Here is a 26,090-nt window from a genome sequence, read left to right as displayed (position 1 = left end):
ACTAGCAACAAAGGAAGAAGAAGAAGAGGTGGTCTGACTCTCTTGTGGGAGGCCTGTGAGTGGGACTCGGGATGGATTTGACATGCTTCCTCTTGCTCTCGTCTCTCCCCTTGTGCTTTAACTATAACTAGTTGAAAACACCTTCCTATACTTGGATTAGTTTTTATGGTGGCTGAAAATGCAGATGCTGAGCATGCTCACCTTTACTTCAAATAAAAGAAGCTGTGGGTGAAATAAAGCCTCAAAGAAGATTCAGTACTTAATGAAATCTTGTGAAAAGTACAATGTTTTGAATCAAAACATAGAATAAGAACATAGACTTCAAATAGGATTTATTTTCATGATTCTTTATGCCAGATAATTTGGGTTTTGGATAGGTCAGTAGGGTATGCTGTGCTTTCCAATTCCAATACTTTTTAATTACATCAATACCTTTGGGATGGGTCTTACTGAAAATTTGCCTATCTTTTAGCTAATAGAATATAGAGTTCACTTCAAATACTCCTGTCCTAATGGTGAATTCAAACCTGCCAAAGTACTAATCTGGCTGTCTGAAAAGAAAATAATATCAAGAAAAACTCAGTGGTTTCAATTTTTTTCAGACTACAAACAACGTGGTAAACTCCTGTAAATGTTTGGGATGCATAAATGTTCTCCTGATTCTGCTGGTTATGGTTTTTCAGGGCACAATTCATATTTGTTTGCAGACACTGGCAGGGCAGACAGTGTGCTCTGACAAGCTGCAGGCACAGGCTGCTTCAGCAGATTCCAGGGATTTGTTCTCACTGTTTATTCCAAAAATAAGCACATCTCCTCCTAATAAATGTTGTATGCAAATGTGGTTCAGTCATTTCTACATGAGATTCTAATTCATTCATTTAGAGATGTTCATTTTGTAGTGTATGCGAATTTGCATATGTAATTCAGCAAAGGCAGAAGCAATCTTTTATTCTCATCACTTCTGACATTTTAATCAATGATTTATGTCTTATTCTTACATTTATTAGCCCTCCCTCAGAATGCTAAGGCAGATTATTATGCATTGATATTTCTATACATATATAAAGCTCATTAAGACTCTTTGACAGAAAAATGGTCGAAGTGCAGGAAAGAGGGCAGGCTTTTGGGGGCTTATGCTTTACCTTTTCTACAGGCTGGTTTTGCTCATTTGATAAACAGCTTCCCTGTGTCACTGTTGCTCCATCTGTGCAATAGAGATAGCACTGCCCAAACTCAGAGGTGAGACTAATTGTAGTTTTCAAAGCTTCTTGAGCTCCCTGGCTGGAAACTGCTATATAAATATTCTTGTGGTCACAAAGAAAAGGAATGAGGTACAGTCCTAGCTAATGGAGATATCATCCATTATTTCTAGGTTTTGTCTGTGTCAAAGGTGGCTGCAGAAATGCTAACCTCTTTTTCTAGAGACTACCCCTTGTAGGTATTCACAGTCATACACTCACTGACTTTTTGCCAAAACACAGCTTTTACTGCTATTTCCTTCTTCAGACTTCATTGGCTTTCCAGATCTGAGGGACTCAAGTGAATTTTATTACCTCCTAGGCACCATCAACAGAATAATTTATCTAGTCTCAATGCCAGTCAGTCACTCCTCTGTGAATCCTTGGAGGGCAGTTGAGTTACAAAGATGATTGGGAAAGGCCAGATTGTAAGACACAGAATTACAGAGGAGTCATTTTAAAGGCCTGATTTAACCAACAGACCTTTACAGCTGGGATGAGTATGTGAATAGAGAGAAATCAGCTGGGATCCCAGATCCCATTTTGAGTCTGAACCTGGCCTTCGTATTTAGAAGAGTTATTTGTGATGAAATAAAATAACAAGGGATTTTTCAGAAGTATAGCTTCAGCTTAAAGGGTGGAAATATAGTCTGCAATTCTTTCAGAGCTGGAGCTTTGCTTACGTGAGTTTTGGAAATATATTTGTATTCCTATATGGAATAAAGTCAGACTTGCACCCTGCAGGAATCCAGTTCCAATTTCCACAAGTGTAAATCCATCAATGGTACTTGTCACAAGCAAAATCTCAAGCATGTTTACACTTAGAAATGGGAACTATAAACTTACACTTTGTGCTTATAGGTGTATGTTTGGTAAATGCCACACCATATTTCTGGAGAACACAGGCATGTATGAGAAATCTATTCTTTATTCTGTAAGAATGCCACAGCTGAAGTTCACAGTGTCCCTGTAAAAGGAAAATTTCTGGAGGACACCTGAAATCTCAGTTCAACCACTTTTCATTGGAGTGGTTTCTGAATTACCCCTGATGCACACTCCAGTCTGCATCCCATGTTCGAGTAAATCCATGCGACTGCAGTTGCTGAGTAGTTGGCCTGAAGTAAGGATTACAGTCACAAGAGTCCCAGAACACACAGCTGGATATTTTCATTATAAGAAAGTGCAGCCTGACATCTAATTCTACACAGGTATTGGTAAGAGTCCTCTGATCCTCAAGCATACCCAGACAATCTTGATGTCATGCTGTCAAGCCCAGGATAATGAGAATAAACAAGAAAAACAACTACCATTATGGGTTTCTTTCTAAGAACTACAAGTAACTGTAGCAATATGTAACAAAAGTAAACATTTTTGACATTTGTGTAAAGCTAAACAACCTTAAGAGAGACGAGAGCACATCCCTCTGATCTTGGACATGTAGCTTAAAATAGTTCCTGTTGCTACTAGTGAAGAAATGTATAAATTCTAGGGAGGCGCCCAGGAGCCAAAGAAAGGTAGGGAAAATAGGCACTGGAGTATCTTATCTGTGTCAACTCTTCTAAAATAATTAATCAGGCTGTTGTTTTCTCTCCTAAGCGAACTATTGTATAGGTTGCCTAGTTCCACAAGGATAGACAACTATCTTGAAAATAAAATAAAAAATATTGTTTTCAAAATGCTGTGATTCCAGGGGCTGGAGCTCTAAAAAAGTCATTGTCCATACTCTTTCTCCTCTTCCTTCTCCTGACAGGTGGGAAAAAAGCTCCAGTGTTTCATACTGTCAGGAAGTGCATTTTATTCTCACATTGCTTAAACATTTCCTGTTATACAGACATTCCAAACATTTTTATTTTACTTCTCTTTATTTTGGTTTAGTTTATATCAAATGTGAAAAATGACAACAGGGACTGAAGTCCTTGTTTTTCCTGTTGTTACTGAGACAAGACCTCAGCACCACAGAAAGGTGGTAATGTGGAATAAAGGAAATAAACTCAATTGTAACTGTAATGGTTTATTATTTCTTAACCTTTATCCTACAACACCCTCCAACCTTCCACTTTCTGAGAGGCAGAAGAACACTGACTCCCTTAAATGGGAAAAAAACCCAAAGGAAAGCGATTTGGACTATGTAAAATGCAAAGTTATTTTTGCTTCTATGTCAGATGCTCACAAAACAGAGACATTTTCAGTTAGATACATATATTTTGTGTTTCTAATTGCATGATACATGGTGTCACAGGAAAGTCAACCCAGAGCATCCCGTTCTGTGCTGCTGCTCCCTCCGCTGCTCTTACAGAGCAGAGCTGCTGACTCGGTGCCCCAAACTCTCAAACCATTTGAACATTTCATAAAAAGCTGCACTTCTGGAAGGTTTGATATGTTTGCCAGTATCCACACAGGCCCTAGCAATTTATTTTTTGGTAGTAAGTCCTACTCATTAATTGAATTTCAGAGTTTTCCTGTGTGGTTTTAAAAGTAATTTGGCTGGAGGTAAGACTACAGACCCCAAGGGCTGTAGCCAGCATTTCTTTCACATAAGTCACAACTTGCTTTAGGTTATATTTTCTTTGGAATGGAAAGCTAATTTGTTTAGTTGTGTTGATCTGAGGGCATCAAATTGGACCATACTGTCACTGGTAACAAAAACAACCTCACAGACTGCTCAGGACATCAGTAAAAGTAATTGGTCAAATGACTTCAGCCAGCCATAACTCTAAAGGTAGACGTCTGATAAGTAAGTCTTCACCTTTCGGGAGCTATCAGTCCATACATCATTCTTGACAAGAAAAGGGCCTCATTCCCACAGCTTTAGTACCAGAAGGGTTTTTTTCTCCTTAAAAATAACAGCTTTGCACAAGATAGCACTGAAAATTTTACACCAGCACTTACTATCTTACTGAATCATACCTTAAGAACAGTTCTCATTGTATATTTGAGTCTATTTTTAAATTGCACTACTCATTCACTGAAGCAAGACCTTTCAAATCAAACCTTAATACTAACTCCAAGCAAAAGAAGCTATCATGCTTCCAGCTGCTAACAGTAAGATGAAATAAAGGTTAGTTATTTAGTAAAATTGTTTGCGAACAAGTGGCTTTTCTGTCATCATTATGTCTCAGACTAACAGAACAATTTTCCTAAACTGTAAGAGTATTTTTAAACTTATGAGTTATATGGCCTCTCTTTTTAAAATTGTTACACTCCACAGCAATGTGAAATTATTATAAGGAGCAAGGCAGTAGTCTTGTTCGTGAATAATGTGAGGATGTGCCCTCTGTTCCTGGAGCAGGTATCACCCAAACCCCTCTGGTGAACAGTGCAGGTGGACTCCCAGGTCTGGAGTCCCAAAGCTTTCCTCTGCTTTAAGATGAGAGTAGCCCTGTCACAAAGAGCTCTCTCTAACAGGTAATACTGAATATAGATCCAGATATTTTGCTTCTCTCCTTATATTGACTTTGATGAAGAATTAAAATTTAGGAAGAGTAAAGACATCTCTGCCCTTAAAGTTTAGTTCTCTTGACAACTGAAAAGGTTGTGCCACCATGTTACAATGCATTTACCTCCTGATTTGGTAATTTTTTTGCTATTGTCAAACTTTAATAATAACTTTAATAGGTCTGGCTGCATTGATTTTGACAGAATTAATGACTCTAGAGGATCAAAGGTGTCAGTATAACCCTGGCTATGTACAGCATTAAATGATAACCAACGTACAAGGTTTCAGATGCAGGAACTTCAGCCTCCTTACTCTGATGATCTTTTAATGTTGTCAGGAAATAAACATTATATAAGGCACCTGAAATGTGATTCATTAAACTTTTTGTTCCAATGCCATTTCTTAGAAATGTTTTATACAGTTGAAGAGACATAAGTAAATTCTGTTTCACTTTATCTTCTCATCCCTTCTTTGATAGGAAGGAGGAGAATAGAAGGGAGATCATCCTGGCTTATGCATACAGACTAAAACTCCTGCTTTGGCAAACTGTGTCAAGAAGCAAATGCTCATAGGCACTGGTGAAACAAAGATCACCCCAAGTTATGGAAGAGATGGAATCTGCAACCACCAAAGCCCCTCACCTGAATACGCCTCTGTGGATACCTGGAACTTGGACTGAAAGTTAAGGCACCACTGTGGGAAATTGAGGTAAGATAAAGGTGGTACTACTGTCCAGGTGTTATCTCAGACCGAGGGGGAGGTAAACAAAGCTTGGGGAGAAGAAGGTGTCACTGATAATGGACAAAGGAAAGCCAACACAGCAACTGTGCTGGAATCAGCTCAGACTGAGTAAAAGGTAGTTTTGTCAGGGCAAGATCACAACCCACCTGCTCAAGAAACCCACTGACTCAACAGAAGAGAAAGACTGAGTGTGGGACTAATTAGCAGTAGAAGTGAGGAAAATATTTAATGAATAAAATAATTGTGTAGCCAATGAGCATTAATGCCTTTGCTTGCTAAAACATATATAAATAGTAGAAAAACTTTGAATTACCTCGGGACTGCCACCACCGAGAAACCCAGGGTAAAGAAGGACCAACAGGATACTGCTGGATCCATGGGTGGTGACTATCTTCCTCTTGATGTCTCTCTTCCTGTCCTCTCTTTTCTATTTTTATCTCTCTACCTCACATTAAATAAAATCTTTGTTATTGATTTTTGCATATGGGCTTGTTTGCACCTAAACTTGGGCAGAGGCATCTCTCACTAATCAAGTCCAATCTACATGCTGGGAAGAAGAGATGGTAGGGTCAAAGTGAAACTAGTACCAGCTCCAAGGTGCAGCCTGGGACAAAGCAGGTGCAGCAACTGCCATGGGCAACTACTCTGAGTCCATCACAGTTGCAAGGCCGTACAGCTGTACTACATCTTTACCAGCAGTGACCTTCACACCAGCCGTTGGCCCAGCTTAGGAGAGACTTAATGGCCAGGGAACCTTGTGCCCATGTTCCCTGTGGGTGCCGCAGGCAGTTCCCCAGTCTTCACCTTCAGCCAGCACTCCACTGGGAAGGACAAACGCACCAGCGGCATGCCTGAGTACATGGCTCTAGGCTGCAAACACAAGTGCAAGGTAAAATCATGGCATACAGATGTACCTCAAGTGCAATCACCCCCTTTGAGGCTTGGTGAGCTCATATCAGACAGAGTCAAGCAGCCTGTGGCATTGCTTGCAGTTCTGCTGCCACTCGCATCAGGTGCCAGTTTTGTCTTTTCCTTGCATGGAAGGAAATATTTTTGCCTGAAAGTTTTCTAGTGATTATCTTTCTGAGCCTCTCATCACCTCTTCTAATACACAACATTTTCTAGCTATTTAAATGTCTGCACCACATAGCTTACAATCAAACTAATTTTGTTTGTATCCCTTAGTAGAAGTTCTGTCCCATTACACATACTCTAGTATTCAAGGGATGATACTTCTGTGGTATTTAGCTAATACATAAATGTCCTGATGATAATCAGAAATGGACAAATTGGCAACCGCATCCCAAATGGGTCTCAGCATGCAAGCCTTGATAATATATAATATAACGTAATCTATACTATTATATATAATAATATATACCCTTGATATATATGGGTACATGGGAAATCAGGCTCTTTCTTCTTGAAAGTCTACAAGGTAATGCTGAATTCTAGCTACTACACATGAATATGTGCAGACAGGAGACATAAGCTTTGTTGCTCTCTTTGTTCAAACTTGGGTACAAGCTACTGAAAAACCAAACAAAATACTATGCTTTTAGCTCTTCCCATTAATGGCTTGTTTCGCTTTTCTACCTGTTTTCACATTTCGACAAGTCATTCTAATATGTGATCAGAAAAAAAAATGGGAGGCATTATGATACCAAAAAACTGCTCATGTGAGTTTAATAGCTCTATTTTTATAATTACTGATTGAAAATTATTCTCTCTGCATGCTGTTGAAATATATTTTCATGACACATTTTGCATCAAAAACGCCAGTCTTCCTGCTCAATAGTCCTGCCTTTAGTTTGCCTAGTCCTTCATCTGCTGAAAGGAGGCTCCTCTGTGTGATGCTCCTTTGTGCAGCACAAAAACACACCTCATTGCAGCCATTATTTGTAGTGGGACTGTCTCAGAGGGTCACTGAGATGAGGCAGATTAGAAGACGTGGTAATTTAATGACAAATGATCCAAGGGGACCATGAGTACCACCACTTGATAATTGCTGTGGGATATTGTTGGGCTTGAGTGCATGTCAGCGATGTATGATGCTGCCCGTGCCTGGCGCATCCTGAAAGGCACCAAGAATGATCTGATATGGAGATCTGTGGGTTGAGCCAATGATAGTTTGTCTTCTGGATTATCCAAACTGTAGTGTATTGCACCAAATGCAACAGTAATCCTTTGCCTGAGCCTGAAAAGCTGGGAATTGGCAGCTCCTCATCATATTGTGTGTCTTGGAAGCCAAGGTTCTGCCTCTCTTTAGTGCAAGAAAGGGGGGCTAGGGGACCCTTTGCTATCCAGAACATTGGACCACCCACCATTGCCTTCCTCAGTATGAGCAGCCTCCAACCTAGGGAATGGAACTATAAACATTCCAGGTGAAAAATTAAGTGTGAGTGCAGATCTGACAGAGAAAGGGACTGTCATCACTGATGCAGGACCTTGTGTGACAGCAAGAGAGCAAACAGCGGGGAGTTATGAGGAACCACCACCATTCCCAGGGTCACACTGCAGTCTGGCCAACAAAGAAGTATCAGCTTCTGGCAGAGATGGGGCTTTGTGCTGCCTCCCAGGCAGGGAGCAGAGGGACTACTACTCTCCAGCTGCTAGTGGGCTAAAATTTTTCCACTGAGATGTTGCTTCCTGGGATTGCTGTTTCTTCCTTTGTATTTGTAGGTGTCTTTCCCATTACTGTTATGTGCACGACGTTGTCCTGAAGGCTGGCAGGGTTTCAGAGCTAAATTCATGTAGCCACAAACTCAGTGAATCTCAAAAGGTGTCTTGCAGTTTAAGATTGTCAGGCATTTCTAAATTGTATGGCCACCAGGAGTTTCAGTACATAACAGATATTTTTTTTTGCATGTGTCCTGAAAAGTTTTGCTCCCAAAGGATGTTGATTAAAAATTCTAATAGGAGTTTTAACAGCCAAGCTACATGAAAATGCTTAGCCTTTAAGTACTGTCCCCAGCATTAATAAAATTATTGGGAATACACTCTGCATTGTGTAACAATTATCCCCTGGTTTCTATTTTGTTCCTCTAGATCATCTTGCTTCCTTCAAGTATCCTGTCTCCATGATTTATTGCTAGATCTGCTTTGTCACCATCTGCTCTGCTATTGCTCAAGAAAGAACAAATCCCCAGAAAATATCACAGTCCAGACTAAGCACCATATAAGCATCCTTTTCACATTCAGCCAAACATTGACTAATGGCGAGCTAAGCTATAATCACAAATTCCCTCCTTTCCTGTTCACTACAGTTCAAATTCACATAAAAAACTTGGTGGAATTCAGCTATCCTCCTTGGGGATTTAGGTTACCATCTGTCTGGTTTCCAGTGGTACATTTAAAAAACATTTGTCCCATTTTCATAAAACATCCTGCTGTACAGAAACCATTTTAATATCTAATTACACAGCATTATGTATCACATATGTCACAACCAGAATAATTTGGCCTAAGTTTCTCTTATCTAGTCTAGTCAGTTTTTGTCCTTTAAGTTATCCAAACACCTACAAATCCAACAGCATGCCTCTAGCTAGAGTAATTAAAAAAATAAGTAAATACTGAACTGCCTGAAGAATATTTTGGATTTAATTTGATAACTTATATAAGATTTTCATTTCAAAAAGAAGCAACATTTTAAACTAAAGGTTAATGTACTTACCATTGCATTAAAACATCTAAATTAGTAAAAGCAGGCAGGAGAGTGGCAAAAGGTATCACTTGTTATGGTGCCCTCATGAACATAAACATATGCCAAAAATATAGCAAATAAATTATTCTTTCCCACTCCTCAAATCTTGCTAGTTGTCCCCAGAGGACAGTCACTCTGTAGTCAGTCAGGGGACAGCATCTTCCCAAGCCATTTCTACTCAGGGTGCTTGATGTGAAGCCTACTCAAGCCTGTGGGAGCTTCCCACTGACCACTAAGGCATGGCGCTGTCAGGAACCTTTGGAGAGGGTCTGGGAGAGGCAGCCAGGCTGCATCACCCCCCTGTGGTGTGGTCACACCCCCGGCCAACCCACTTGCCATCAGTAACTGCCCCTCTGAGCATCTTTACAATGCAGTTAAAATTCTCTGGGTGCACAGATGCTCTGGGAGTGTTGTGATTTCAAGTGAACATGAAACTTCTTGATACCAAAATCCCATGAAGTGGCGTCATTCCTTGTCCTAGGCCTTGCACCACTTTGCCTGGCTGTGCTGTATTTCTGCCCTGCTCACACAGGGATGATGCTCCAGCAGTGGAGGAATGATGCCCAGAGCACCCTGCTTCCCCATGCCCTTGCCAGGATCTTTCTTCTTCTCCCCCAGAAAAGAGGGCAATCCTCTTGGAGAGCTCCAGTCTGAGTGGGACGAGGCTGTATCAGGAGCTGGAGCTGAAGGAGAAGAGAGACAAATGTAAATAAGAATAAAAATCCTTCCTTCTTCTATCCAGAAATTCAAGTAGACCCCTTGGCCAAAAATATCGGTATCCAGCACCTGTCACTATCCCAGGCTCGGCTTTGCGGTGCCGGAGCGCAATGCAGCGACCTTCCAAAAGCATCTTCTTCGTGAAGCCACTCGGCAGGGCAGCCACACACTCACACACGTGTGCACGCACAAACGCATGGATAGCTTCAGTAATATGGGTCAGTGGCAAAGAGGCAGGAAGGGTCGCTGTACAGAGCTCCATGGACAGCATTTATTGCAGCCACACCGTAAAGGGATCCAGGGACAAAGACAAAAGACAATGGAGGGTCCAGGTTTAAGTAGAGGAGCGGGGCGAGCATCAGAGACCAACGATGTGAGGGCATGAGGACGGTACAAAGGGGGGACTAGGGTAAGAGAACCAATATGGAAACTCTGGGGGAGTGGTGAGGGGCAAGAGCCAACTGGGGAAGCAGAACTGGGGTAGATTAACATAACAGAACAAAGCATTCTGGGGAAGCCTTTTCTGCTCACCCTAGGCTGAGGAGGATCTCTGATACCAGGGCCTGTCTCACCAGCAGACTCTCTTTGTCTGTTGTACCACTGGTTCACTGGCCACTGCAAGCACCAAGTTGTGTCGTGATACTTTTTTGTGTTACCAGGTTCTGGAAGATTCAAATAGTATTTCCCACAGCTACCCCAAGGAGAACACTTGCAGCAGACCACTCTTGAGATGAGATACAGATGACGGATAGAAGCAATTATTTTTTTGAGCACAATTGTTCTGTCTGTATCTAGTCAGAAAGCAGCTATTTTTTTCACAGCTATTTGTCTAAGAGAAGCTATAAATTTAACTAAAGTTCATAGGGAACATACACTCTTGAGGGTGGTGGAATACTTCCCTGTAATCACATTGGTTCTGTCACAGTGAAACTGAGGCAAATTACTCAGAAGTCTCCCTCAGTTTCTCTGAGTGTTCCAGATACATGTGATACAGCTGGTCCAAAGAACATTACTGATGATGGAGTGTGTAAGATACGATTTCCCCCCAGAACTCAGAATCAACTTAGAAACACATGCAGCACCAAGAAGCTCACCCTGAAAGCAGTCAATCTTGATTAACTAGCCTATCTCTACTGAAATGCCTCTGTGGTCTTCCACTCTGGCTGCTTTGCAAGGAGAAGGGCTATTCTAAGGAAGTGTCTTGTTGGAGAGAGGGAGAGATGGAGTGGTTGAATACACACAAACATCTTGAGAGACTTAACTCTGTTATTCCTAGAGCATGAATGGACTTAACCTAAGGTGTATGACCGGGGAAAGGAGACCCACATTCCCAAGGACTGGTCACTGGTTGCACATTAGCAAACATCAGTTGTCTGATGTCCTGAGCACACTGTGGGCACTTGACCAGGCTCCCCATGACACAGAGGGAGAGGCAGGACTGTCAGCAGTGCAGGGCTGGAGGTGTACATGCAATCAGAGCTACCCATCCTTTGCAAATGATGATTATTTTCATTATGTTATTTGGGTTAAACTGAATTCACAGTAGTAAATATCAGACAGAGAATGATGTAGTTTAAAAAATGGACATTGAATCCTCAGGAAGAATTGCAGAAAAGAAGGGAAAGTTTTAAAATTGCTTAGATTTTAGAGAACTTGTTCTATTCTAAAGACATCCCAGTAGGAGAGAAAAAGCTCTTTGTAGGAAAAACTTCACAGGCATCAGATATTTCATTATACTGCCGAGCTGTTCAAGGAGATTTAGAAAGTATTCGGATATCAATACCAAAGCCTATTTCCTAACTACCCCCAGAGGTATTATTATAGTATCAGGTGCAGCTATCCAGGAGAAAAATAATCTGATACCCATAAAAATTTATCAGCTATTTCAGGACAGATTATCTGACCAAGAACAGTATGACTCTGAAGTTATCTCAGAGGAGACCACCTGAGCTCTGTAATACTCAAACAGACATATGAATGAGTAAAAAAGAATGCAGGTAAGTATCATAACTTATATTTCATTATAAGTCCGTTATCTATGGCTCTTACCTCTTCAACTATCCAATAAAAAAATACATAAATACAGAAGGAAAATTATCTCTAAATTTACCTAGGTTTAACTTTGCACTTTTTGCTGAGTGACAAAATTTTTAACTTCTTGCCTAAAGCTTCATTTAAACATCGGGTTTTGAGCACATTCACTCATACAAAAACTGTGATTGATGGAGCCATCATGAATACAGCCAGGGTACAAAATAATCCTCCATTTATGACTTGCCTATGCACAGAGGTCTAAGCACTCCAATAAAGGCAGGATTTAACACTCATCCCACTTCTCATCACAGAATTAATCAGGACAACTGATGGTAAGGCAGGCATTTAATAAGCAGATAATAGTAATGATTTTTGCACACATAAAGAGATAGTATCTGATGTCCCTGACCTGTACAGAGGGAAAGAGGTCAAAGGTTTGTATAAACTTATTAGAGATGAGAACGGAACAAAACAAATAAATTATCCGTATGATTAAGTTGCCTTGTGAATGAGAGTGGTTACAAGCGGCCATTGCTTTAAAGAAGTCTTGGCTCTATCACAGTAAGGAAGCTGCTACTCTGGGCACCTACATGTTTTCCATAGAGATTCTTGTATCACCAGTTCCCTGCTGCTCATGTGCAATTAATTCACCAGTGGGTGAATTGGCACAGATTTGATCACATGGATGCTTCTATTTTATTTAACTGAATTAGGGTTCAAATAAGTCTCAGCATATTTACAAGTCCTTTTTTGTGCTGAGTGTCCACATGGCCACGCAAGGAGCTAAGCAGACGTTCACTCCTTGTGCTTTCAACATTGTATTTAACCTTTCATCCCAAAGTCATGGGATACTCTGCAGCATTCTTTGCATAAACCTGAAGTATGCACTAAGACGAGATGCTAATTCCATTTGATGACTGCTGGCAAATGCAAGACAGGAATACACATATATTCATACCAGAACATATATTAATAAACTTACTGAGCATTTTAAGAATCTCAAATGACCCAAAACAAAAAATATGAAGTGCTTTTTTATGATTTTCAAGACCGGTAATTATTTTAGTGTCTCCGTCTCAGTTCAACTTCTCTAACTAGATAGAAAGCCCTAGCTGGTACAGTAAACTTCAGAATATGAAAAGTGTATATAATTTCAAACATATCTCCTGCTTACCAGAAGTTAACTAAATTATATTTTGGGAAAAAATTGTTAAAATCTGCTTGGTTAGTTAATAAGAGGGTACTAAAGTAAGTCCACAAAATACGTATGCATCTTCAATTACAAACCAATATGACAAAATGAGCTGTATTATTAGTAACAGTGAACCTGAGCATTTTTATTCTTACTGTGCTAAGGACTGTGATTTCCTGTAGCGTGTTTTTAATACCTAAGGGATATTTGATGGAGGGTGTGGGAGCAAGCCATTATGAAATCTGTGACTGGTCTAGCATCCACAGCTGAGAATGCCTGAGGACTGGGTACTGATGGCATAGTTACCAGTGTTTCATGTGAAGACAAGAATTTTTATCCTGTCTTAACTATTGGTGGCAAAGATCTGAAATTTGCTAGCAGAGACTCCTGCAGAATAATTTTATGATACTTAAGTTCAACTCTGTAGTGCTTGTGTAATAGAGTGATGTTTGACCATACAGCATGTGAGCTGCAGAACAAAAGTTTAGGCTAAGAAAAAGACAAATAGGTGACTGCAGAGAAGTGCAATTATTCATAATTTGAAAATTGCACTAGAGAGCACATTAGCTTCTGAACAATTAAAAGAAGACTTCTCACAGGAGTGTAAGATTAGGTCTTAACTAGGTTAATCTACATGGTGTTTGCTTGTTTCACTCCTGGGTACTCTAAAGCATAGCATTTGTAACAGGTCTATTAATCAAAGTGATGGAAGAATAAAATATTCCCGCTCAGCCAGGAAGGCATCAAGTCAGTATCAAAATCATAACATTTTAATTTAAAGTCGTCTATCTGGACTTTGGAACTGTTTAGACTGTGCAACCAAAAGTTAGAAACCAAACATTTGAGCTAAGCTGATAAAACATGATCATTAATTGAGGCTGAAGTTAACAATCTGTCACTGAAGAAATTTGTAGTGGCCCCTGAGCCAAAAGTCTGCAGTAAGACATCCAAAGCAAGTTCGTAATAATTCATCATCAATTCAGGATGAGATAAACTCCTCAAAGGCAGCCAAACGTGGGTAATGCAGGGGACTACAGGCAGTCTGTTTGATAAATATTAACTTCTCTTCTGAGAGGGAGGCTAATTCATGATTCAGCTAATTCAGGATTGGTTTTTATAACTGGATTAACAGTAATTTAGGGCTGAGGCTACTGTTACTGGTGTTGTCAAAGATTTATATCGAGATGCCAGCTATCAAACCCAGTTCTTGGACTAAGCAGTGTACTCACACACATTAGTCCCAGCTCCACTGACCTCAGCTTAAACCCCAGTGGTTTATTACTACAGGTGGTGTACAAACAGCCTCAGTAATGCTCTAGTTCATAGCCACCCAGCAGCAAAGAGCTCAATACCAGGATGTGAGCACAGCATGCTCTGTTGAGCACTGGGGATTTTCAAGGGACAACCGGTGGGCTGCTGGAGGTCTGCAAGGCCCACAGAAGGGGGTGGTGAAAGCAGAAGCCACATGTATTCCTGGTTCTTCCTCTACGTCTACTTTTGCCTTATGCAATGGTTTGCAGTTTCTTTTATTCACCTAGTGTCCTTCAAAAGCTTCTTGAAAAGGACAGCTGTACATAGGATAGAAGATATAGGAGGGGAGACGAAGGAGGACTCTTCAGTGATGTATTTTCCCTTGATTTTTTTTCACTTGCAAAAAGTAGCCCGTGACAGAGAGTAAAATATTGCCAATATGTTACTAAAACAAACTATGTGTGTGGTACGCTGGACACCCTCCTGCTTCTCTCCTCCAGGACTGTGTGACACATCCCTATGTAGCCACTGGCTGTGCCTGAGCAGGTGCTTGCAGCCTTGCTGGGTGGATGAATTGAACTGGCAGGTTCAAGAATGTCCTGCACTCATTACCGGTCCTTCCAGCTCTTGGGAAATGCAAGCTCTGCGCAGTAGCAGCACTGGCAGGGAAGCGAGGTGAGAGGCAACTGGAGAGAGACAGATACAGGTCAGGAGTGTGGAGAGAGAGACAGCTGGTGGATGAAGCATCCACTACCACCAGAGGCGCGATCTGTTGTGCTCTTGCAACACACTGCACGAATTGGGCTGCAGTGATGTCTGCAACTGCCATCCCCATGGGAGCTCTCCCACCGGGAATGGGACATGCACTCCTCCTGCCCTCTTGCATGGTTTCACCTGGCTGTTCTGAACGCAGCCTTGATATTATAAACATCATCTTTCAGACAAATAATTACTCTCCACACTCTGTGTCGTTTCTCATTCCTCACACGACAGTCACGCACAGTCTGTATCACAATACCTCTTTTGCAACACATGCTCTGCACTAACAGAAACTGCTGCCAGAAGAGGAAAAGCCATGACATTTTTTGGTTATGAATACCTCCTCTCATGTCTCCTGGCGATAAACCGCTCCTGCCATATCCCAGGCCTGCTCCGTAGATGGCAGTGTGCAGTTACTTTCTGTGGTATATTTACCTATTAGCTGCTTTCTTGACATTTGCTGGAAAACTACTTCACTCAGTAAACACCAAAAATGATAACATGGAAAACTATATTTAAACACTATAAATTTCATATCTGAAATAGGAGTATTTGCTAAGTGTTTGCTGTAAACTTCAGAGTATCATAAATCCAGTTGTTTTTATAGGTCAGATCCCGGAAGAAATCTAAGCAAAGAGACTGAAATGTAGATAAGCAAAAGAAAATTTCCTCAGGCTATTGCATATAAGAATAATAAGTAAAACTTTGAAATAAAGTTATAAATTCCCCAAACACGACTACATTCAGTCTACGAGAATACTTTAAGTCAAATTCAAAAGCTAAATATTTTAAGTCAAAATTACAGCTCTCCAAAATTACTAATGTGTTCACCAAAACACTTTATGTATCTCCTCATAGTTCTTTAAAGTTTTAGTCTTTTTTAGTTTCCTACGTGGCAGAGTATAGCCTGTACTGGTTCTGCATGCAATGTCTTCCTACACAATTCTTCACAATTGCATTGATTCCTACATGGTGGTAACTCTGTACAGTGCAAAGGGTGAAATTAGCTTATGCAGACCCTGCTGTTTGTGTCAGAGAATCATAGAATCATAAAATGGCTTGGGTTGGAAAGGACTTTAAAGATCATCTCATTCCAAATGCCCTGCCATGGGCAGGGTCACCTTTAATTAGACCAGGTTGCTTAAAGGCCTGTCCAACCTGGCCCTCAACCCTTCCAGGAATGGGGCATCCACAGCTTCTCTGGGCAACGTGTTCCAGTGTCTCACCACCCTCACAGTAAGGAGTTTCTTCTGAACAGCTAATCTAAACCTTTCCTTGTTTATTTTGAAAAGAGTGTTAGTGTGTCTGCTCTAGGCTTTGAGTTAAAGCCAGTCCCCAGTTATCACTGATCCAAAATTTAAAATTACTATATATTAGTCTCACTAGATAAGACCTCTTTCTGGCACATAAATCTTGTTTGGGTAAATTTTAGGACACTGCACTTCCCCAAACAGGAAGAACAGGATCCCCAAATATTTCCTCTATGCACGTCCTGCTCAGGCAGACAGCCTGCGCCTGACAGCCTGCTCACTGCATGGGGAGGTGGAGGTGGCACTGCTGCAGGGCTTCTTACCTCCCCTGAAACAGTTCTGGATGGCCACAGAGATAAGACTGGATTAGGTGAGTGGCAGGACTCATCTTGCTCGGGATCTGGAAATGCAGCATATCAGGAGCAGCAAGCACTTGAGCACAGCAACTCTGCACCTACTCAAAACAGCGCCAAGGTGACCCAGTCCCTGACTTCCCCTAGTGGGAGTTGAGATAGAGCTCCTCCTTAAATGCAGTCAGAACAAAGAATATGGGTCTCAGTCTTCAATCTCACCTAATCGTTCTTTCACTGATTAGATTATCATAAATATAGAACTAATTTATGTCACCAAATGCTAATTTCTTCAGACCCGACATGTCTTAAGTTCTTTGGGAAATCTGCTGTTTGTAGGAAGTGTTAAGAGGCCTTTCCAAAGACAGGATAAATACAATGAATGGAAAACCCCACAACTATCTGTTATAAACATGCAAAGATATCAATGCAAAAAATGGATGGGTGGTCCTCAGCTGGGTGAAATGTAGCTTGAGGAAGATGGTTGAGGACCTGAGCCAGAGGAACTGAGGGATATGTTCAAAGATGCAGAATTTGGCTGTGTTTTTTAGCATTGGAGAGCTGCTATTTAATGCCCACAATAAATTTGCAGCAGCAGTAATAAAATAATTTTTAAAAATTCCTGTTTGCACTACTAAAATATTTAATAAAATTATCTGTTTGGTTGCCAGTTCAAGCGTAAGGGACCAGTTTAATTTATCAGGCTTAGTGCTACAAAGGAATTACTCTTTTAAATCCATAGGCTCCATTGCCTATGAGTTATTTGTGTACAACTCTCATGTGTAATAAGCAAACTACTAGAGGTAGATATTAATATGTCCTACAAAACAAGTTCTTCCTTAGTTCTTTACAGGATGTATCCTACTGAAGGCTAAAGATGTTCCATAATGTGCCCATTTTCAGATTTCTTTGTGCATTATTTGCCAGTTATTCTCACGCTTTAATTTCATGATAACAAAAAAAAAGGAAACTATGTATTTTTAAACTTGGGCATATTTTTATTACGTACTCTGTTAGTTATGGATTGAAAAAGTGCTCTCATATGCAGCACTATTTATTTTGGAGAAAAAGACAAAAGCATTGGTATATATTCTTTTTTCTTTTTGAATTCTCATATTTTTTTTTTCCCAGTGTGAGTGAAAAAAACCAAAACAGTTGTATTCATTTTCTGGTAAACACATTTTCTTTCTACACTTTTCTACACTCAAGTGTCATGTTCTCTCACATCCTTTCACTTTTTTTTTTGGTCATTAATTCAAGGAAAAAGAAATGCACACTCTGCTACAGAGCAAAGCAGGTCTGATGCTATCTCTCTCCTCTGACCTTTCTGTTGCACTGTTCATTAATGTGACTGTTTGGGGGATTAGGGAATTGCCTGGCAATCGTACACTGAGCTTTCCACCTCCAGCTGGTAAGCTTGGTACTGTTTGAAAAAGGCTACAGCAGTCAAGATTATTAGGAAGTATAGTTATTTACTTGCAATAACTCATTTTTTCTCTGCAAGTTACAGAGAAGGAGCTCTGTGCCAAATCATAATTGATTAACAGTTTTCAGGTGAAAATGTGGCCATTTTTCAATCTCTTTTTGGCTGTCAAAACATTTCCCCATGTTCAGTGCTTTGAAAACAGCTCTTAGAACTACAACAAAACAGTCATTTTTGTACTTAATTTTTTACTTTTTATTTCAGGTTTTTATTAGCTCTTGCTCTACTAGTGGTTGGTGTAATTACGTACTGGCCTTTTTTTTTTTTTAAATCAAGAATTGTTGCCTGGAGAATTTGTTTCCAAATTCCAAAACACAGGAACTTCTGGTTTAAAAGTAAATTAAACACTTCTTCAGAAAACCTTACTTGATAGCCATAAGACAGGCTATTTTAAGCCACAGCTCGAGTGAAGAAAGGGTAATTGCACATCATGTAAGATCACCAGTTCCTATCTATCCTAGACATCTGTTCTTGCTCTTCTACTCCTCCCACCTCTGTGCCCCTCTGGATGCGGAGATGGAGAGCACGGCAGTGGTTGTATAGAGGAGATACATTCAGCACACGTGAGTTACTGGGTGTAACCAAATCCCTTCATCTTTCATTACATGGTCTCTGTAGAGCTCAAAAGTAAGGCAAGAGTGATCTTCTAAAGGATAGATGGGGGATGGCTGGGATAATATGTTCCTCAAATAGGGATGGCTGCACTGCTGGCTTAAAAATATCTTCTACTCTTGGTGTCTTAGGAGGAGAATGATGGCTTCTGAGGTCTGATCCTAACTCCTCTACCTAGCACTGCTACAGACTTCAGATAAGGAACCATTACAGTGACATGGGTATACCAGTAATCCAACATTCTGCTGCTTGAGTGAGCCCTAAGGCACTCATGATTAATCTCACTTACTTTGACAGTCATGAGGCTGGGATAACCTGACTTCTTTTTCCCCACAACTGTAACTAGCTTTCTCAATGGGTTACCTGGGGGCAAGAGGAAGTGGTGCAGCCTTTAAGAGCTGGCTTAAGTAACCTTACCCCTCAAATATTCCTGAGAGACTTCAGAAAACATGGTGGTATTCCTGACTGGGGTGGGAAACCACGCAGTACTGGTCAAATCCCAGGAATAAATCATAAAAGGCTGACTGTCAGAGCTGCAGCCTCCAGCCCAAAACGGAGTAGAACAATGCCTCCCTCCCAAATATGAATACTGAATACTGAAAAAGAAGCAAGGCAAAAGAAAGAAGAGAAGCACCACCCCTTGATTCCCCTTGATTCAGTCAACCAAAATACACTTTATGGGCTTCTTGGGTCTGTTTCAATTTGCTGACATAGGCAATAGGATGAGGCTCTGCAGCCAAAGGAGGAGTGGAGACACAGCTGGAGCCTCCTTGGGGCATGGGGCTGATTCTGGGGCACCTCCCAGCACTGCTGCCAGCCCTTCCAGTCTGGGCCTGGCAGGCGATAGGGATGCTTGTGGCCTGGCAGGTGGCTCTCCAAGCAAGGCAGCTGCAGGAAGGGTGTTCTCACAACCAGCCAAGAATAAGGATGTCATTTTAGAGAGCAGCATACAGGATTTTATTCAACACAGTCTTTATATGATTAATGAAGCAACTCAGGTAGCTGAAGGGCTTGCAATTTAGGTGGAAAATTATTATTTTTTTTTAAGTGAAATCTGCTTGCACCAGGCTGTTTTGAGAAGCTGCTAACTGAATTTGGCCTTTTTTAATCTTCAAAATCCAAGACAAAATTTAACGAAAAGCTGGGGTGAAATGACTGATCCTACAGGATATGACCATCAAGAAAGATATGAGCTGAACCTATCTGTCACTGCCCTAGTCAAGACAGAAGTGTGATGTTATTTAGGAATTTTTGTGAGATTTGGTTTCTGCTTGGACTCTAGTAGCCAAGACAAAGTTTCAGGACTTTACTAACATTGGTAGTGCCTGCCCGAAATGATATTAGGATTTACTCTCATGCTAGAGCTTCATGGGTTACTGGCTCGCTCTATACTCTAAAAGAATGCCAAAAATATAATAGTGAAAACATGGGAAAAAAAAAAAAAAGAAAAAAAGTCCAAATCCAGAAAAGAGAATGTAGCAAAATTATTATTAGGAAATATGAATATGTTCAAGAAGATTTTAATATCTGTTCTTACAACTGATCTATTTGGCAGTAGTGAGGTAATTACTGTGTGCAGGGAGGCAATGATTTCAGAAGTCATTTAAGAAAAATTGTTTGATCTTGCACAGAAGCAGATGATGAGTACTATAATGTGTTCTCCCTGTAGGTTTGCTGTGGAGACACTAAGAAAAGCCTGGTAAATAATAATACCTTAAAATGCAATTAAAGTATCTTCTCTCCCTATTATATGACTGATTTCACCTTCAAAATTTTAATACTGAGCTTTATAAACAACAATCAGAACTACACGAGCTTTTAAAAACAGTGTTTCTCATTCAAAGTTAATGTGATGTAACTGAGTTGATGACACATCACCTGGAAGCTGGAAGGTTTTGGCTAGGAACAAATAATAGGCAAAGGCAGCACAGGTACTTTGCAGGAACATCACCCAACAAAGGCAGCCTAACAGTGAGCTACTTGGAGACATCCAAAGTCCTCAAACTGCAGATGCAGGATGCTCACTAACAGTTTACATGATAGTCTTTTTCCTGTGTTCTTAATTATTTGGGGGTTTAGTTTAAAGCAAATGACAAAAATCAAAGCAAATGAATCTGCTTGCATGTCAAACTGCTTAAGGACGTGGTTGCCCAGATGCAACATTTACAGGAAGGGGAGCAGAACAAAGGTTTTTCCTGTCTATGTCAGAACAATCCAGTTCACCTCCACTATAGTTGCATCACATTCTGCAAGCTGTGTCAGTATTTCAGGGAAAGGAAAAAGACCACAGAAGTCGGTTAAGACCTCAGCAGTTTATAGGAAAACTCATGTATCTCCCAAGCTTTCCAGGTTGGCAGTGTTTGCAGGATCAGTCCTGAAATTTGCCTCTGACTTATTTGGCACAAGGGAGAAAAATCCACTTGTGTGATTGAAATGCCATTTAGCCGCACAAAAGTAAACCAATCACACACACTTGCAAACCAATACTTAAGAAACTCTTAAAAGACTTTTCTTGCAGGATGGGGAAATTTGTGATTCAAATAAAAGGAAGGTTAATTGTGTCCATTTGCAGATGATCCTGTACAGCTGCCATCACCTCATGCAAGAGGGGAGCAGAGAGTAGCCTCTGCCTAAAGGAACACAAAGATGAACATTTTATTAACAATCCAAGCACTAGAGATGGAACAAACAAGGAGAAATAAACCCAGGTCAAAGTCTTCCTGATGTCTGTCAACTGGGGCCTCAGTGCCCCCACCCAGAACTATGACTGCAGTTCCTATTGTAGCTTAAGATCTGAAATATCTCTATATCTCAGAAGGTTTGTTTCAGACCGATTTTTTTTTTTTTTTAGAAGCTGGTGAATTAATTAACAAAATCAACATATGAGCTGTGAGATATTTACTCATTGACTCCTACCAAATGTGTCTTTCCTGCAAACTTGAGAGGATGGCTCTGTTGTCTCTCTTTCCTCTGCACCTGAGATAGCTAAATGCACCATGAAGACCTTACTGAGTTCCTGCTCCAAGCCTCATCCTGGTCAACACAGAGATTCCTTTTGACCTTCCTGGAAGTTGGATTAGGGCTTTAAAAGTCATACATTTTAAAACATTCCATGAAGGTTATGTTTGCTTTAAAACCACGGTGAAGTAAATGCAAAACTGTATTAATATTTAACATTGGCTTATAAAAACTAGGAACTTGTAGTCAGGACAGCTGGTAAAAGTTTAATTCACATCATCATTTCAAAATGAAAATGCAGAGGAGAACAGAATATTGCATTTTCACTTTCAAAATCTACTTGTTTTCTTTTATATCCAGTTTTGCTATTTCTATAGCCATATCTGTTAAGCAGCCATGAAAAATATTTTTCTTTATGCAATTTTTTATTTATTTTTCCGATTTGTTGGTACTGGTTATACATACAGAAATCGAAACAGGGAAAAAAGGGTCAGAGGGAAAAAAATAAGCAAATATATTAGTTAAAAGAAAAAAACCCACAAATATTGTGCTTGTGGACTGTATTTAGGAGTTGGCCAGAAGAATAACGTCTTGATAGATGGTTCTGGGTACACAGTTTTATTGCTGGTACACAGCACACTTTGTTCCTTTTGTTTGACTGAACTTGCCAACTTTGGAAATTAGTGACACGGGCATTCAAAATGTTGGACAAGTGGTCAGACTCTGATATACATATCCATACCCCAGTGGTAAACGATGTCAGGAAGTTTGAGAAGCAGGAAAAATGAATTCTTTCGTCCAGCACAGCTTTAATATAAGTTTTGTAAGCACTTTCACCGTTCGAGCAAGAGTGCCTCTTAGATAGCACACAGGGGAGGCATCATTTAAAGAAATGTTTCTTTGCTTGAACCAGAAGTCCAAACCTGCTCAGTTCATTTAAAATGTTTTTTTCCTCTAGAATAAATGAATAAGCAGTTCCCGTTGTGGTTTTTGCTTGGTGATTTGCTATTATTCTTCCAGCAGAAAAAGGATTGGATTCTTATATGAACAGATGTGTTCCTCCTCCCTAGCCCCACGCTCATTCTCTCCCTTTGGAAAATAGAGGCGATGGGCCTGGTGTTTGACTAAAAGAGGCTATAAATCTTCCGGGGATGTGCTGCTATGTCTTTGCACATAAAAGTTATTGAGGAAGGGAAACAGGTTAAAAAGCAAAAAGTCCTTGTAATAAATCATACGCTGTATTTGGTTTTTTAACCCTTAGAAGCGCAAGGCTGCTTTAATAAATTGGCAGTACAGAGACCATTCTGTTTCGTGTTGGCCACAGGCGGGGAGACAGGGGCACAACCGGGTGTGTAGGACGGGAGATGCCCGGACTCCCGCTCAGCCCTTTTCTCGCGGAGGCCGGGCACAGCCTGCCGAGAGGAAGAAGGCCACGCTAAGCAAACGCTTATCTGGCCGCAGCCTCACTCCCTCCGCGCCCGGCCCCGTCCGACCGACAGGTACAGAGCGGGGCCGGCCGAGCCGCGGGGGCCGGGGCCAGCGAGGTGCGGGGCGATGCTGCGGAGGCGCAGGAGGCGGCGGGGGCCGAGGGCGGCAGGTGAGCGGCGGGGGCGGCCCCGCGGGGGCGCGGCCGGGGGTCCGCTTGGGTGTGAGTGAGTGGTGTCAGTATATGTGTGTGTGTGTGGGGGGGCGGGAGCTGACCCCGCAGCCTCCGGACGCGGCGCAGGAGGCCCCGCACCGCACCCGGGGCCGCCCCCTGCGCGCCCCGTCGGGGCGGGCGGTGGCGGGGCGGCGGTGGCGGGCGATGGCGGGGCTGCTGCTGCGCTGCCTCCTGCTGGGGCTGCTGGGCGGCGGCGGCGGCCAGCCCGGCGGCGGCGAGTACTGCCACGGCTGGGTGGACGGGCAGGGGGGCTACCACGAGGGCTTCCAGTGCCCTGAGGGCTTCGACACGGCGGCCGCCACCATCTGCTGCGGCTCCTGCGCGCTGCGCTACTGCTGCGCCGCCGCCGAGGCTCGCCTGGAGCAGGGCGGCTGCACCAACGACCGCGAACCCTCGGAGCCGGGAGTCACCGCCCGTGAGTGGCCGGCCGCGGGTCCCGAGGCGGGCGGGAGACGGTGCCCGCGGAGCATCCCCCGGGCCGAGCCCGGCGCCCCGTCCCGGCGGGTGGGCAGAGGCGGGCGCGGCTCCAGGTGCGCTCCGGCGGTGGCGCGGGGGGCGCGGCCGCGGAGCGGCCCCGAGCCGGGACAGACCGGGAGGGAGCCCGGGGTCCCGAGGGCACCGGCAGCACGATCCCTCCTGACTGGAAGGCGCGCTTGTATTTTAAGCTCGCATCGGCAAATTCTGCTGTGTCTGTCTAACTTTGCTGCTCCCGGAGGTGTGAGTGGGCCCCGGTGCTCTGCACGCACAGCCCCACCGTGCGAGTGGCCGTCAGTTTCCCAAACAAAAGAAATCAGGCAGCGCGTACGGAGACTGGTTTCCGAAGTCACACGTTCTGCGCTTATTTTCCACCTTAGGAAAGGAAGCGATTTAACAGCATCTGCAGCATTTGAGCTTCGCCTGCAGGTTTAAGCTGTTACACTGGACAGTGCCGGCGATTTGCGGGATGAGGGAGGGGGAGAGGTGTGAGCTATACCTAACTAGAGCCAGCGAACGGGACACGATGTAGACAGCTTTTACCTTTGGTAACTATTAAAACTGTCAACAGAAAGAAATTCTTACTGGAACCTACAGGGTTTAAACTCTGATTTTGTTTCAATGACAGTGGTTTAAAGTTCTGTCTTCTGAGCAGATTGGTGTGTCATTGGGACTGAAATGATGTGGGGCTTCATAAACACTGTGAAGTTTACTTCTATACAGAAGACCTGTTACTTAAGTGGGCTAATTTGCACGGCTTTTCTTCTTCTTTCTTCTCCCAGAACCAATCTACGTTCCATTCCTCATTGTGGGATCAATATTTATTGCCTTCATTATCGTGGGCTCGCTGGTAGCAGTTTATTGTTGCACATGTTTAAGACCTAAACAACCATCGCAGCCAATACGATTTTCTCTGCGGAGCTATCAGACCGAGACTCTTCCCATGATCTTGGCCTCCACAAGCTTCAGGACACCATCCAGGCAGTCCAGTACCGCAACAAGTTCCAGTTCTACCGGCAGCTCAGTGCGCAGGTTCTCCTTCCCCCGGGCAGAGCCAGGGTGCCTTGTGGCGTCCTCACCTCCACCGTACACATCTGGCTGCTTCCAGACAGCCCATCCAGTCCACCTGACCCAGCCTTCGGGATTTCTGGTGTCGCCGCAGTACTTTGGGTATCCTCTCCAGCCAGAGCCTGCCCTGGCTGGGAAAAGCTGCTCTGATTTTACTCAGAGCTGAAAGAAGTTGTGAAGAAGTAACGCAGCCTTTGCAAGCACAGGGACTGCTGCTGTTGGGTGTGCTCTGTGGCTGCAGGAATCAGAACTGTTCCTGTGGGTGAGTTGCCCTTGAAAAGTGCAGGGTCTCACTTGAGATTGCATTTCCCAAACTTGGATCACTCTTACAAAGGAATTGTAAAACACTCCAAGCAGTTGCTCTAAAACCGGACTGCTCTGCCTAATTTGTGCAGTATGTGTTCAGAGACAAGTAAAAGAACCATACTGGGACAAAGGTACTCAGTATTATAAATGGCATTTTACCTTAATTCAGTTAACTTAGTTAACAAACAATGGCTGCATTCCGCTGATAATAATCAGACTAGTTCTATAAAGCAGCAATAAGCCTGAGAAGTAAGAGAGGAGTAATACTTACTAAAGAGGATCCTTGAAAACATCTGACTGCTTACCGCTTCCATGAGCAGTGAAAAATAAGAGGAAGAATTTTATTAGATGTCAAAATGCAGAGGTTTTTTAAAAATATACACAATCTACCTGAACTTACACTGCATATTTGTATTAGTAAGCTTTAACTATGGTAGATAAAACTAGTACTAATTAGGCTAGTTGAAGATCAGACAGTCCCAGGTAGCTGAATTATCTATGAAGAAAGCAGAATGTATTCAGCAATATCACCAATAACTTCTGCACATAAAATTCTAAAAATACCATTCTACTAAAGCATTCTTCAGAAAGAAGTATTTATTGTCAGCTTTTTGCTCAGCAAGTGTAAGCTGGACAAACTGATCATGAAGTTCTGATTGTAAAATTAGCCATGTATAAAATGTAAAGACAAGTTTGTAATTTAAAATGTATTTACACCATTGACATCACTAATTATTTAGTAGTAACACGCAAAAAAAATTACCAATAAACTGTGTGTTTGAAATGTTGTGTCATCTGTATGACTCTGTACAGATAGTGCTTGTTGAATTTGGTTGGTGTAACTATTTTGTATTTTTT

General features: G+C 42.0%; 1 protein-coding gene across 1 annotated transcript; it reads left to right on the top strand.

Moving 5' to 3' along the window:
* Positions 1-7,459: 7,459 nt before the first annotated feature.
* Positions 7,460-25,092, top strand: SHISA3 (shisa family member 3; the record flags this gene model as incomplete). Its single annotated transcript, XM_082281993.1, has 3 exons — positions 7,460-7,525; positions 22,986-23,799; positions 24,641-25,092. 3 exons carry the CDS (start codon positions 7,460-7,462, stop codon positions 25,090-25,092), a joined length of 1,332 nt encoding a protein of 443 aa, XP_082138119.1.
* Positions 25,093-26,090: the final 998 nt, after the last annotated feature.

Source organism: Coloeus monedula (genome assembly GCF_965178545.1).
Source record: "Coloeus monedula genome assembly, chromosome: 5".
Classification (NCBI taxonomy): Eukaryota; Metazoa; Chordata; class Aves; order Passeriformes; family Corvidae; genus Coloeus; species Coloeus monedula.
This window is presented reverse-complemented; position numbering and strand designations above follow the sequence as displayed.